The sequence below is a fragment of the Panthera onca genome, chromosome E3 (assembly GCF_046562875.1).
Source record: "Panthera onca isolate mPanOnc1 chromosome E3, mPanOnc1 haplotype 2, whole genome shotgun sequence".
In the NCBI taxonomy this organism is placed as follows: Eukaryota; Metazoa; Chordata; class Mammalia; order Carnivora; family Felidae; genus Panthera; species Panthera onca.
The window spans coordinates 22,296,550-22,311,892 of NC_138354.1; the positions used below are offsets into that span (position 1 = coordinate 22,296,550).

Consider the following 15,343-nt stretch of genomic DNA (forward strand, 5'->3'; position numbering starts at 1 on the left):
ACAGGTTGAAAATTATATTTCTAAAAAACAAATGTAATTAACGGATGAAAAGACAATAATATTGAAATCTCTATGATTTACACAAAGCAACAAAATACATGAAGAAAATGTGCCATTATACAAAACGCTGACAGAAATCAAATTATGCTGGGAGTTTTTAATACCCTCCCCATCATACTAAATTAAGTAAATGTTAAGTAGAACACTAGAACGACCAAATCTATTGCAAAAACCTAAATGACCATTAAAGAGGGACAAATTTTTAAACCCCAAATGTATACTGAATCTCGATTTTGTACAAAATCATTAATTGTGTTAATTGTGCCTTTTTAAAAATTTAACTAAGATTTAATAACTAATAAGCACTTTTTAATAATGAGGAAAGGGTCCACGTGGATTTGGCTACAAATACAGACATTTAAGAGAAAATAAAAGCCTAAATTTAGTATTCTACAGGCTTTTGTTTTGTTTGTTTGTTTGTTTAAGTACAACATGTAAGAATGTATTTCATACCATGTTTGCTGGAGTTTTGATCCAAAGATGTGTTCACAGAAATGCTGTCCACTGTAGTCCACTTCCTTAGTCTTGACTGTGGCTCTTTAATACTGTTCATATCCATATTTACATTCAAGTTTGAGTTCAAGCCTAAAAACAAAACAATATTTTAATAGAAAACCACTTTATAAAACATAACATGTTTTTCTTCCAATACCACGACCTCCATTTTCTAGAAAAAAACATGTAACTAATCTAATGTTTTTAATCCTGTGACCTGTGACTGTTCCTTAGCAGGTATCACCCTACAAATGTGCACAGCCAAATGATTACAGACAAGCACAAGGTAGGCAGAACACTGTGGGCCCCTGGCCAAGGTTGTGTAGAAATCCTCAATAGATATTCTAATATTCAATAACCCAATGTTTTCAAACCATGAAACTGTTAAAACTATAATTGTGTTAATGTGGAAAACTATTTCTCTATAGAATATGATTATTTTAAAATTCCCTGGTGGGGCACCTTGGTGGCTCAGGCAGTTGGAGCATCCAACTCTTGATTTCGGGCTCAGGTCATGATCTCAGGGTTGTAGGATCAAGCCCCACATTTGGCTCCATGCTGAGTGTGGAGCCTGCTTAAGATTGTCTCTCTCTCCCTCTGCCCCTCTTGTGCTTGCTCTCTCTCAAACGATAAACAAGCAAACAAATAAATTTCCCTGGTAAAAAGACAATTTTAAGGAAGCTCAATATTAAAGTTTATCTCCAATAAAATAGATCTCTTTAGCTATCCCCCAAGAGCACCACGCATGAAGAAACATAGGGAATCACGTTCAGTTATCTTTTGCTTATAAACAAAAGTTTTCAACTGGCTGGCCAGCCAAAGGACACCGTCATTGTAAAGCAAAAATGTCCTGGGGCGCCTGGGTGGCTCGGTTGGTTAAGCATCTGACTTTGGCTCAGGTCACAATCCCATGGTTCGTGAGTCTGAGCCCCGCATCAGGCTCTCTGCTGTCAGTGCGAAGCCTGCTTTGGATCCTCTGACCCGCTCTCGATCTCTGCCCCTTCCCCACTTGTGCTCTCTGTCAAAAGTAAAACAAACATTAAAAAAAAAAAAAAAGTAAAAACGTCCTGCTCTAATAATTTAGAGACTCCCATATCTCAAGGCGCAACTTCCTTGACCTTTGGTGATGAAACACATCACACTCAGATACTCTGTTGGAACAGGATGGAAATTTCCATCTTGCACACTGTGGGTCAGAAAACTGACTGTTAAGCCAGGGTTTCTTAAGTGTGATCCAGGGACCATCAACATCAGAATCATCTGAGATTCTTGTTAAAAATGAACACTTTTCAATGGGAGCCAGAATCTCTGGCCACATAGCCAGGTGGTTCGTATTTTAAAATTTCAAAACAAACAGTTTTAAATACTTGGGTTTGACGACAGTCCATGTGATATCAGGTCAAACTTAAAAACTTTAATAACGTGGGGCTCCTGGGTGGCTCAGTTAGGTGACCAACTTTGGCTCAGGTCAGGATCTCACAGTTTGTGAGTTCGAGCCCCGCGTCGGGCTCTGTGCTGACAGCTCAGAGCCTGGAGCCTGCTTCGGATCCTGTGTCTCCCTCTCTCTCTGCCCCTCCCCCATTCACACTCTGTGTCTCTCAAAAATAAATAAAACATTAAAAAAAAACTTTAATAACGTAAATTCTCTAATATCATCCCAATTTTTGGAAGACAGCAATTACATTTGCTGTTCTCTGTACTCATCAACCAGACCCAAGACTCGGCAAATTTTTCTGTGAAGCTTCAAATAGTAAGTATCTCAGGCTCTGTGGGCCACAAGGTCTGTGGGTCTCTGTGCAACTCTGTTGTAGCACAAAAGCAACCACAGAAAATACGCTAACAAAAGACCATGGCTGTGTTCCAATAAAACTTTCTTTACAAAACCAGGCCACCGGCCAAATGTGGCCAACAGGCTCCAGTCTGCCAATGCCTGATTTAGACAACCATGCTGTGTTGGTATGGGTTAGGCAGACCTCTTAACCAGGAAAATGTATCTCTCTGTCCTTGCTGAGAGTCCGCAGCAATACGAGGGGGAGCCAGAGTGAAGCGAAGCAGGGCAACAGCAGGCCCCACCCTGCCCACGGCCAAGAGCAGGCTAGCTCGTTAGCTGTCTTCAACACACTTGGGCTGGCTACCAATCAAGCTGGCTTTCGAGAAGCCATTTTAAGGGAAAAGAGAGAAAGCAAAAGCAAAAGCAAAATCAACAGAGTGTCGACAATCAAGGCTCAAAATATAATCAGAGGCACAAAGAGAAAAGAGACCCAGGGAGGGGGAAAACATACAAGCCTGAAGTTTCCAGAGGGAGACAGGGAAAGAAAGGAAGAGGGGGGCTACTGCAAGGGCAACAGAGGCAACCCTCCTGCCTCTGTGTCCTACACTCAACACTCAAGCCAGAAATCACCCCTAAAGACTCAGACAATCGTGACAATTTCAGGCGCTGCCCCACAGAAGCCACTCATCCCAGTTATTCCCCAAAGCGGCACTGCTCCGGGTGTCTCTGGCATGTGGTTACTCACCACCCTCCCGCCCCCCCCCCCCCCCCCCCCACACACTCTACAAGGAAACCACCTGGGGCTCGAGAGCAACTTCACCTTTATTCTAACCCACTTTAAATGAGCAGGGAGTTTTTGAAACAGCATGGTTTTCTGGAATGGAGAGAGGCCTTCCTGGAAGCAGGGAGATAGGCTGACCCTGGGAGAGGCAGGGCAGCTCCCAGAGAGGAACGAGCCACAGAACCGGCGCGGTTCCGAGGGGACAGAACAGTGCCGCCAAGGGAGAAGACGTCGGGCAGCGGCTCCTGGTGTCAGGTGAATGCCCCGGCCAAGGAGAAACCCACCTATAGGGAAGTTGCTGAAAGCATTTATTGGTGACGGCCCTTTCTGCAGCTCGGGTGTAGTGTGGGGCATGACGTTCTCGAGGAAAGGTTTCATGGCTGGCTGATGGAGTGGCTGCTGCTGAGCTGGCGGGGTCTGTTGCTTCACCAACAGGTTGGGGTCCAGTTGGCGAGACTGCTGCATCATTTGCTGCTGCACACTAAGAGGTCGACCCTGAAAACAACCAAGTGATCGGGAAACACTGGAGAGAAAGTCTTTAGGGATACCCAGGTATCCCCCCCTCAACTGCCGAATTCCCCTCCTCCCCGGCAGGAAGGTGAATAATCACCACACTCCAGTTAACACGACCTCCGGGCAAACAGGAGACTTAACGCATCACATATTTTGTCATATCTTGATACAGGCATTTCGCCTCTCTTGTCACAAGCTCGAATGAAGTGAGTTCAGCGCAAGCGAAGCAAAAGGGGAAAGAAAGGTGCGATCTACCTGCTGGTCTTGCTGCTGCCGGTTCCCAGAAGGCACGCTTCTCTGACTCTGCGCCCTTTGCTGCTGCGCTAACAATCGCTGGAGGGGAGATGGCGAAAAGACCGTCAGCACCTCGTCAGAGTCGTGTCACAGAGCAAGCTTCGGGATGGCTGCAGGTGGACCTAAGGCGTGGCCTCATCTGGCGTACCCTCTTCCTGGGGCTCCCTGGCCTCAAGCCGTTGTTGAATTCGGTCTTTGGTTCGGTCTAAACTACTTGCGCTTCATGAGGGACATGTCCTCACCCCCCCTCCCCGCCCCCATCCCACTCCCTCCGCCATCCCAGATCTGACTGGGTGGTGCTCGAAGAGCATCCCGCCCTTCCAGCTCACGACCTGTCCTCCCCGACAGACTGTAAACTTCCTGGGGGCGACGGCACCCACTGTTTGCTGCCACGCTTCCCGCAGAGTCTTGGGTTTATTAGCACACAGTAGACGCTCAACAGACTTGCACTGAATAGGACTGTTAACCAACTCACCTGTAACTGGGAGATCTGAGAAAGCTGGTTTAGTTGGGATAGCTGGTTCAGCATGGCTACCTGTTGAGGGCCAAAGAGCGGATTCAGGCCACCGTTGTTTGGTGCATACTTCAGCAATGAAACTGGAACCTTAGGATCACAATGGCAAGTTAATAACGTTGATCAAATAACTCAAAACTAACTAAATGTGCTGTGTATTTTGACTTGTCAACAGAGCAATTAAATCTGTGGACTATTACCATGGAAGGTTGGTTAAGTTCTTGCTTTGCTTTATCGTTCATATAAACTTTTCTGGGTTAACTACAAGAGGACAGGGGTGAAATTTACGGCCAATTTACTTTGCTGTTGTCTTCCTCCCCTCAACGTGTTTTCCGGAAGGTAGTGGTAAATTTCAGGTGTAACTGAACTTGGACTCATTTTCTTGACCCAACCCACATCCGTTCGTAAAGACAGCTAATTCTGCATTAGCTGCGTCTCAAAGATGCCAGTCGACGTGATGAGCACCTAACTGTCTCATTCAAATATCAAGTGTTTCCAGGTACACAGGGGAGAGCACGCCCGCAGTCGCTACCTGAGGGGAGAGTAATGGAGGAGGCACTTGAGCACGGAGATTAGGCTGAGATGAACTAAGAGGTTGTGCTGGAGGCTGCTGCAGGCCCCGGGCTTGTGCTGCTGTGTTTCCAACACCGAACATACTGGGATTGCCATTCTGCAAAACCAAACGACAGCAACAGAACCCCAGTGGGATTCTTTAGGGACAGACGTCACAATACCACACTGTAATATTGATTTAAACACAGTAACTACAAGTAAGAGAGATCTTATTACTTCTACAAAGCATTCAACAGAGAGCCTAAAATACACGCGTGGACTTACCTGTCTAACAGAATTCAAGTTTTGCATACCCAGCCCTGCTATGGAGCCAAGGGCCTGGTTAGGTAGTGCACTATTTGAAGGGGGAAGCTTCATGCTTTGACTGGACATAAACTGCATGTTTTGGGATTCATCTGCTACAATGCCATCCTGATTGGACAGACAGAAAGATGTGCAACACCAGCCAAGCAAACAAGTAGAAGGGAGAAATCATTGCAGGAACAGAAGAGAAGTCACATGACATTCCAGCATCAACAGGAAACAGGTAGAGAACAGAAGAGATCAGATTAGTGTTAATTCTAGAGTACATAAAAAGAACCAAACACATTTTATGGGATTCAGAAGAAAATACAAAATGCAATCCCTATGCTAAATTGAAACATAAAAGGGAGAATGAACTACAAATCCAGTAGTAGGATTTGGCACTGGATTATAAGCAGTACCTTACATTAAATGCCCTAACCACTAATGAGAAAATTATGCCATTAAGTGTACTGGTTATTAGCCACAGGGGTGAAACAAACAAACAAACAAACAACAAACAAACAAACAACTTACCTTATCAAAATAAGGGCTGCGCTCCATGGAAGACTCTTTGGAAATCTGAGGCCGAGAACCAGGGCCTTTCCCGACCGTTCGATTGTAATCACCAATATTTAGGCTATGTTTATCTATGTCCATTCGTTTGTCTTGTAACATTCCTAATAAAGGCAGGAAATGATGTTACCATGTAGGAAGACGATTCAGTTGGCTTCAGATAAATTTACAGTAGAAAGCAAAACATTTCCTCCCTGCGGGAGGGCTTATGCCTTGAGAAGGACGTGTGAAAAATGCGCTTGCATTTAGTAAATCTTGCATTCCTCACAAGTAAAGTTGGGTTTAGCAGACGCTGCTGTTTTACTGAACCAATTAACCTGAAGTAAATAGGTTAAGATGTCTTTGGTCATCTTTAACCTAAACTTTATAATAGAAACAATTTCCAGTTACAAATAACAAAAACAGCCGCCACGAGAATGCGCCATCGGGACAGATGCGCACAATGTGCCGGGCACTCACTGTCCCAAACGTGTGCTCTAATTTCATGCTGGTAACCCTACTCTTCTCGCCCCCATTCAGCAGATGGGGAAACTGGAGACAAGACAGGCTCACACCTTCTCCTCTCTCAGGTCTTCCTCTCCCATTACGGTCCACATTCTGCCTTCTCTGCAACCTCAAACTCAATTTCTTATTCCTATATGTATCTCATCTTTAATAATAACCACGTATTGTTTACTGTCTCTCAGCTCCAAGTTCACCCTTTCTGACTGCCCGGTCAAAGCACACCTGGGCTCTTTACAGTTTTTCCTTTGCCAGTTGGTGCAGAGGCTCTGTCGGCAGAGGGCGCCGGAGAGACGCTGTGGGAGGAAGTTCGATGTGCTCCCAGCAGCCCCCAGAATCCCCCCCCATCCCTCCACATGGCTCTGTAGCAGAGACTCTAGTGAGACACCGCTCTGCGGACAGATTTCCACCAAGTGCCACCAGCACAACAGCACAGCGACTCGCGTGCCATTCAGTGAGCCATGGAGGAGGCGGGGCCTCCTCCTCACAGAACGGGACCCACGGTCCGGATACGGATTTGTTTTTCCTGCCTGAAAAGCTTCTGGCATCCCCAGTCTGGCGGAAGGCCTTATATCCCCACAGCACTGTGTCTGACCACGGAACTCACTCCAGAGCAAAGGGAGGACGGTCATGGGATCACGCCCATGGATCGAGCGGTCTGACCACATACGCCGTCACCCAAAAGTAGCTAGCCAAACTGACAGGTAGAACTGGTTACGAACCAAGTCGGGAGACAACATCCTTCAAGGATGGGCTTCTGCTTCATGGCGCACACTGCCACCCACATCACCAGAACACAGAGGTCTGGGAATCAGAAGGTGAGAGTCGGCATGGTTTCTCTGTTATACCTAACAAGCCACTCAGAATTCTTGCTTCCTGTTCCAGCAACTCTACAGATTTGGAGACCTTAGTCCTCAAGAGAGAGAAAAACCCTTCTACGAGGAGACACATCAGGCCGCTGAACTGGAAGATGAAAACGGCACCTGGACGTTTTGCCCTCCTTGTGCCACTGAACCGCCAGGCAAAAGGGGTTCATCTGCTGGCTGAAGTGACTCTGATCACCAGAGGAAATGGGCTTTTTGATACAAAACGAGGGCCGCGAGGACTCTAGAACCCAGGGGGTTCACTGGGGGTGCTCCTTCGCATTTCCGGGCCCACAAGTAAAGGTCAATGAAGAGCCAGAGCAACCAAGAAAAGGCAGGATGATTAAGGGCTTGGATTCTTTGGGAGCAAAGACCTGCATCCCTCCAGCAGCAAAGGAAGCCGGGGGCGCTGAGGTACTGGTGAGAGCAGGACAGTGTGGGACGAGTGGCGACAGAAGCAAGCCAGGACACCAGCCACAGGTCTGACCAATCACAGAAACGAGGTCAGTACGAGCTCTGCACGTTTCCTATGGTTTGTTACATGAGTGTGGTTATCTGGATAGGCCAACCTTCTCTCTCCCATTTTCATTTTATCCACTCTGAACTGATGAAAGTTCCTACCCTATCCGACTGTTGAAAGTTCGCTCTACAACTCGGTCTTGCAGTCTCAACTGTGACTAACTTTGAGGGGTAGTAATACCGCCAATGACAATGCAATGACTACTGGGACCGTGTGTGTCTCCTCAGTTTGGTGAGAGGGCAGACTTCCTCACCCGTCAGAAAGAGAAAGAGAGCCGTGTCTCGTTAAGACAGAGCCGCTCTGCCACTGCAGTGGGACAGGGCAGCGTGCGCACAGGGCGCGTGTGGAAGACGGTGGTTGGAGGGCGGGGTGAACCGTGCCATCCGTCGACCTACCGCCTCTCAGCTCCAAGTTCACTTCGTCGGCCCCGGACCCTTTCCGCATCCTTCCCTTGGCCGGCCGACACTGCAGCTTTGCGGGCAGAGGGTACAGGAGACACTGCTGTCTCCCGGGTGCAGGCACCCCCTCCTGCTGCACAGACCCCACCCTGCCGCGGCACCCCCGGCAGCGGCTCTGGCGGTCTAGTGGCAGAGCGCCTCCCGTGAGACACCTCCCCGCGGGGCACAGCTCCTGCAGTTCCTCGTGGGCGACACCACCGTGACTTCTCTGCCACGCGGTGAGCAGAGGCCGGGTCCAGGAGTCTGGACCCCTTGCACGGGCACGCCACCTCAGTCCTAAGGTCAGAGACCTCTCCTTGCCTCTGCTAGTCTATCTTCAGTGTGCTCCTTACCTCCTACTAGCCAAAGCCTCGTCACTCGAATAATTCCTTAGATTTGTATCAAACCTTCCTGTTCAAATCACTGCATAGTCCGCTCTCCTGCCCGGACTCAGACTAACAGAAAAACGGCACCACCTACTAAAGTTTTCAGGCAAGAAAGTGGAAATCAGCTTTTATCACACCCGCTCCCTCACCCTCCACGATGAATTGGTTCAGACTGGTTATCAACTTTCGTTGATTCTAATTCCTGAATCTCCACAGAATTAAGAGTCTTCCCACCTACTATCTTAGAGTTTTGAAATCCTCACTGGATTTGAAATCCCACTCCAACAAATCTCACACTGGTTCCGGTATCTTGTCCTTAGTCCTCTGCCGCAAATCTTTCCTGTCCTAAGACATTTTCAACCTGCAGCCATAATAATTTTACTATTATTATTATTATTTTTAAAGTTTATTTATTTTGAGAGAGACAGAGAGACAGAGAGCATGCATGCATGAGCAGGGGAGGTGCAGAGAGAGAGAGGGAGGGAGAGAATCCTATGCAGGTTCCATGCTGTTAGTGCAGAGTCCGACACAGGGCTCAGGTGAGATCATGACCTGAGCAGAAATCAAGAGCTGGGCACTTAACTGGCTGAGTCACCCAGGTGCCCCTACCATCATAATTTTCTTAAAACATAAACCCAAATCATGTCATTCTCCTGCTTCAAATTATTTAATTCTGTGCTTTCAGAATAAAGTTCAAACGCCCCAGCTCCCTATGTTTTAGCCTCTGCCTCATTTCTAGCACCTTCCCTAGGCAAAGCTTCTTCATTACCACACTCCCACCACCACAACCAATTTACATTTCTTCTCCCACTGCATGGAACTACTTGCCATTTCTCTAGCTGTCTTATACTGTCTCTGTCCTATTATCTGAGCCTTTACACATACCGTTCCCTGAATTACTAAGACTCTACCACCCAACCTGGATGACTTTCCTGACAGGACTAGATTTGAGGTAATCACAGACTGGTATCACCATGACCTCAGACCTTGCACAGCGATGTGCACTTGGAAGGCTTATAAACCACCGTACTCTAACGCGGGCTGGAGAGCACAGGATACCGTAACGGGAACCCAGACCTCCCCTCTCCTGGCCCAGGTCAGTGCTCGCTTAGTAGGATCATGTCACAGATCCGTTTGTCCATCAGTGATGAATACAAACTCAACCTGATTTACCTCCAGAAAGGTCCATCTTATTGCTCTGTACGTTTTCTTCTGGTGAGTCTCTCTGAAGGAAGAAAATGGGGCATGTTAGCAGGCCTTCATTCATCAATGGAAAGAAATTAAAAATGAAAACCTTTACTTCGTTATTTGTCAAAAGGCAAAGAGGATATGTGACCGATGTTTTTAGCTACAACTATAAAAATAAAGAAGGCTTCATGGCCCATTTTATTGTAACCTCCAGCAGACTCATAAGGCCTCAAACGTAAGTAATAATTTGTTAAGAAAACAAAAAGTTAAATTAGGGTAATTTAACCATCATTATAGGTGGTTAACAGACCACCTATAACATTATGGGGTATCAGACCACCATTAAAAGGGGAGGGGGCTGCTGGGAAAACATACTTACCGAAAAACTGATATTTGAAAACTGTTTAACGAATGGATTTATCCACGCTTCTTCTTGTTTGTTTCCACCTTTCATGGTTCCCTTTGCAAAACAAAAGAGTAGAAAGCTGCCACGGCCACCTCTATTGATCTGGGTACAGTGATGGATTACTATAACTTCAAGACAATTCCCAACTCTCATTTTTAGCCAATTAATTTCTCCTTCAACCAACTCTTATCCGAGTTGTTAACAATTACAAATCAACTTATTTGATTTTCAACTTCCTTTGCTCCAGTCCTCTGGTATAGCTGTAATGTACAGAGAAATCCCTAAAGGCAAGCAGTCAGAAGGAAAAGACGGAAGCAAAGGGCCTTGATGACCCACACAAGGAAAAAAGGTCCTCGGACTAACGGAGAACTGCTCGTCACACAGTTTCCAGTTTATAACTGGATGGTGCTCTGAGAGCTTACTCATAATCTGGATCTGTGGAGCTCTCACACCACACTAATGTAAAAGTAGTCATTAGGTTTCTCGGGTTCATCCAAAGAAACCCACATAACGCGTACTTTAGTTATGCTGCATGCGCTGTACTGAAAAAGCACCACACGTTTCCAAATGAAAGACTTGAAAAATTATGATCCGTGTTGTCAAGAACACAGTACCCCAGCAGCAGCTGAGGCTGGGGACCCCCCCTTCCACCCCGGTGCTGGCCGGGAACGGGCGGTACAGAAAGTACCGAGACATGCTTCGAGGGGGTGAATGGTCCACGACATGCCCGGTCGACCGGGAGGCTGGAAGCCACAGGGACCAAGGTGTCCCGTGAATGTGAAGACCATGGGGCCATTCTCGGTCTGCTGCCTTAATTTCCCTTTCCCGTTGCTACCGCCTGTTCCTTCCGACTGTGGGACAGAACACAGCTTCACAGTCCCCCCCAAGTGCAGGTCTCTGAAGCAAGCACCTAACAGCCCTCGCCGTGGTTTCTGAAGTCGTCCTTGATTCCTCTGCCTCTCACTCCCACCCGCACGCCTAACTGGCTGCCAAGGCCTTCTGTCCCTTCCATTTCAAAATGTCTCTCCAATCAGTCCTTGCACTACACATCCATTCTTGCTTCCCCATTCAGGCCCTCACTTCTCACCCGAATGAGTGCAGAAGCTTCCTGAGATCCCCAACTCTGGTCCCTCCTCAGTGCCAATGATCTTTCATACGATCACTGGTTAGCTTTCTTTAAAGTGAGTAATTTAAAAAACCCAAGTTCATGTTGCCTTCTATGCAATTTCACTGGCTCTGTATTTTAAACAGAATAAAGCTCAAGTTCTTTGGCACGGTACTGAAAAGACTTTACAACCTGCCCCTTCATCTAACTATAGAGCCAGATCTCGTCACCTCTGTCCAGAGATTCCACATTTTAGTATGTCAGGCTACTATTCTCCTTAGCACATCCCACCCCCAGGCATCTTCCAAATTCAAGTGGGCACTCCTTAGAGCTCTCCTATGGCCCCACACTAGACTCTGAGCTCCTTGAAGGTGCAGCTCATGTCCTAGTGGTTTTGAACCCCCAGCACCAAGCACAGTACCTGGCACACAGCAGAGGCTAAATAAATGTTTGCAGTTGCTTTCTAAAAGATTTTTACTAGCAGAAACAAAGGAGAAAGAGTAAAAAGGCTACACACCCTTTCCCTTCTCCTTTTTTTGCCACTCAGACCCTGTAAGGAAAGACAAAGTCACAAAACAGCATGGTCCAGTGGGAAGAACACAGGGTTTGGAACTGGAAGGCCTAAACTTAAGTTCCCGCTCTGTCACTTACTAGTTATGTATCTCTGGGCATGCCACCACCTTTTCCGGTCTCAAATTCCTAATCAGTATTCTATCACAAAAGGTCATGAGGATCAAATGGCTTATGTAAAATATGGGAAAACACTTCATAAACTACATGGAGGCAACAGGCAAATTCAGCCAAATGAAAATCTTTGTAAAGGAAAATGGCAGGTCCTAGACTGAGAATCCCAGGATCGAAAGGGAGGGACCCTGGTGGCCAGCTAGGGGAGCTACTGGATATTTTACCTGCAAGGTCCCTTGGGGTGGGGAGGGGGGTGTAAAAAACAAAACAAAACAAACGTTTCTCAAAAAGGCGGCGGTGGGGGGGGGGGGGAGGGGGGAGAACCCCCAGGGGAGGGCCCCCCAGGGAGAACCACCTGGGGGCTGGGCATATATTTTGAAAATGGTCCCCAAGAGAATCTGACACCAGCATCCAATACCATCTCTCAAGAACCTGTGCTTTATGTCAGTGGTCTCAGACCTGGCTCTGCATCAGAGATATTTGGGGTCCAATTTCCAAAACTACAGCAGGTCTGGGGTACAGGAGGTTGTGCTTTTAACAAATGCCATTATGATTCTGATGTGCCGACAGGTTTGGGGGTAACATTTGTCCACATATCGGAGACAAACCAAACAACTCTGATCATTTCTGGGCATTTCTGTCACAGGACCTTTCGGGGTGAGGGAAGGGCTGAGGACGAGGGATGAGAAAGGAAGACGGTGATTCTGGGTAAAGGGGGGTTGGGGGCTCCGGGTGAAGCGGAATGGGAGATGAGCTGGCGGTGGGATGGAAAGAGTCAACATGGAGATTTGCCCTTCTCTTCATCCCCACCACTGCGGGCACCACTCTGGGTGAGGGGCTGTCCCAGGCAGCACTGGTGGAAGGGGAGGAGGAGAGAAATCCCAAGCTGTAGCAGTGGGGAGAAAGGAAGTTCCTGTGGTCTTACGGTTTTAACTAGGTGGCTGCCCGTACACGAAGCTACACCTAAATTGGGGACTGCCTAGACTGTACTGGTTGCCATAAATGGGCAGGCAGGACAGCAATTTTTTCTGAGGGTAAACTACCTTTGGAATTCAAAGTTTCAAGGGCTGTGCCCTTGAAATGTTTACCTTCGATGACATTTTCTTTGTATATGGTGGCCAATTTAAAGATGAGTTAAGCTCTTGAGATGAATTACTATTCCACATTCCAATCTCTACATCCTCTTCCTCTTCCCAGCCAGTGGGGCGATTTCCAGGCAATGGCATATCATCACCACACCAGCCATCTTGCATAGATTTTGGCCCTGATTGTGGATTTGTGATACAAAGAGAAACATGCTTTAATCAAACAATTCTTTCTAGAGGATGAGTACTCATTAACAGGGTGGGGCGAGACGGGGGTACCTAAAAAAACCCCGCTTTTACTTCCCTTCCCAAATCTACAGGGCAGAAGTGTATGTTTTATACTGAGTTGAAAGTTCCATTAGGCAAGAATTTTTTTTTCTTTTTAGAAGTAATCTCTACACCCAACATGGGGCCCAAACCCACGACCCCGAGATCGAGTCGCATGCTCTACCGACTGAGCCAGCCAGGCACGCCTAAGCCTGAGAATTTTTTTAAATTAAAAATTTCAATGAAACATCTCTCATGCTTTTACAAACAGAAGGTACCTAAGATGGAACAATGGTAGCCTTCTTGTTCACCCTTAACATTCTGCATGGCAGCGCACAGGGCAGAGGATAGAAAAAATTTAAAACTTCATTTTGAAATACATTTTCAATGAGCACGGCCAAAAAGTATTGCAAATCATAAGCAGAAAGTATCTCATCTCTATACTCAGCCTTTGGAAGTCCTACGGGGTACCGCACACACAACTTATGGGACAGTGACCGTGTTCATCTAAATAACAGGGGTCCTTCTTGAACTTTGTTCATTTTACATATAATATTCAGGGAATTATCTGAAACCTCAGCTGGACATTTTGGATATGCGTCCACATGACTATATATTCAGTCACTCATGCCGGACAGCATAAAAGTTGCTTGACCGTTACTAGATAATCTTATTTGGTAAAACGTAATTTAGATTTGGTGAAGTATATGCAAATCCTTAACAGTTAGCACAGTTCTAAGGAAAGGTAAGAAAATTCACAACGATAAAAGAGCAAACCAAGTTACGAATTCAAAGAGCCAGTGAAATCATCCAGTATGATAATACAGGAATACATTTACAATATAAACATTATCTGATTATTTACAGTCCTAGTCAATGACCGATCACCACTGTGACAAAATAGCTACCAGGAATTATCAACAACTTACCAGATTTGCTTAACGCTTGAGGACCAACAGAGCTGGAGCCCCACGTGGACGTGCTGGATGCCGCAGCAACGGGCTCCCCCCAGCTGGGACCACTGTCTATGGGTTTACCCCATGCTGAAGTACCATTATCCACAGTTGTGGCTGGAGTAGAAGGCTCCCCCCAGGGCTCACCCCAGCCTTTAGAAAGTGTGGGAAAAGAAGTCATCAGCACATGGTAGGGTGGGGCGGTGGAATAAGGGGCAGTAAGGAATACTTTAGGGAACAAAAGATGAAGACCTTCACATTCGCGTATCTAATAATGATGCTGTGATGCGCAAAAACAGATGGCATCTGTTTTATGCAAAGATGACGAGTCATTTCCCATTATGATAGTTTAGCCAGTGATGTGACTTTTTCCACCTCTTCTTTCCTAACTGCCCTCTGGGTGTAGAGCAGACTGCTTCCAATAACCCCGATTATGGCAAGTTATCTTCCTTCGAAGACGAACTTAATTCCTGGGAAAGTCAAGTCACTCTGAGCCAAACCTAGTGAATTCAAGCGGGTGATCAAGCCGCGTAACAGCGTGTGGATGAAATTTGTACCCTAAGGGCAACCTTTCAACATCACTGTTCTGGGATAAACAAAAATGAACTGCCAGACTAACAAAAGGTAGGTATCTGATTTTTATACCTGCTGGACAATGCTTCTTAAAAATTCTGAAGTGTTAAGTTGCCCAAAGCAAACCCATCAACATTGTTTAAAAGAACCCAAACAGCCTTTCCCTCAGATAGGCACCTGTTTCTTCTAAGAATTAAATTCAAATTAATACAATAAGCTCTACTTGGGAGACTAATTAGATGCTGAGAGGTTAGTTTATGAAAACACTGCTATCGCTACATCCGGTGGGATTATTATTCAATAAAACCTCCATTAACAAAGACAATGCATTCCAGTGACACTTAATGAAAACCTCATTGTCAAGATAATCTGCAGAGATGGCAATCAGTTCCTTGTTATGGGAGGAAAGTGGAACGTACCACCAGAAAAGTATTATCAAATGCGTTAAGCACACATACACACTGTGTGTCTAACAGACTTGGATTTCAGGCCTCCTTAAATAAATGTCTCTGAAGG

General features: G+C 46.4%; 1 protein-coding gene across 11 annotated transcripts in view; it reads right to left on the bottom strand.

The window, feature by feature from the left end:
• The window catches only part of TNRC6A (trinucleotide repeat containing adaptor 6A), a 98,805-nt gene that overhangs the window by 17,743 nt on the left and 65,719 nt on the right, over window positions 1-15,343 (bottom strand). For 7 of the 11 annotated variants that reach the window (XM_078440511.2, XM_078440508.2, XM_078440502.2 and 4 more), the window contains 12 exons: window positions 14,231-14,407; window positions 13,038-13,213; window positions 11,783-11,815; window positions 10,134-10,214; window positions 9,740-9,791; window positions 5,821-5,963; window positions 5,266-5,412; window positions 4,961-5,098; window positions 4,390-4,518; window positions 3,876-3,953; window positions 3,392-3,602; window positions 514-645 (listed from right to left, as the gene is read on the bottom strand). In XM_078440511.2, coding sequence (XP_078296637.1) covers window positions 514-645; window positions 3,392-3,602; window positions 3,876-3,953; window positions 4,390-4,518; window positions 4,961-5,098; window positions 5,266-5,412; window positions 5,821-5,963; window positions 9,740-9,791; window positions 10,134-10,214; window positions 11,783-11,815; window positions 13,038-13,213; window positions 14,231-14,407 — 1,497 coding nt within the window. The remainder of the gene's footprint in view (window positions 1-513; window positions 646-3,391; window positions 3,603-3,875; window positions 3,954-4,389; window positions 4,519-4,960; window positions 5,099-5,265; window positions 5,413-5,820; window positions 5,964-9,739; window positions 9,792-10,133; window positions 10,215-11,782; window positions 11,816-13,037; window positions 13,214-14,230; window positions 14,408-15,343) is intronic. The other 4 variants (XM_078440506.2, XM_078440510.2, XM_078440503.2 and 1 more) reach the window with 4 other exon arrangements.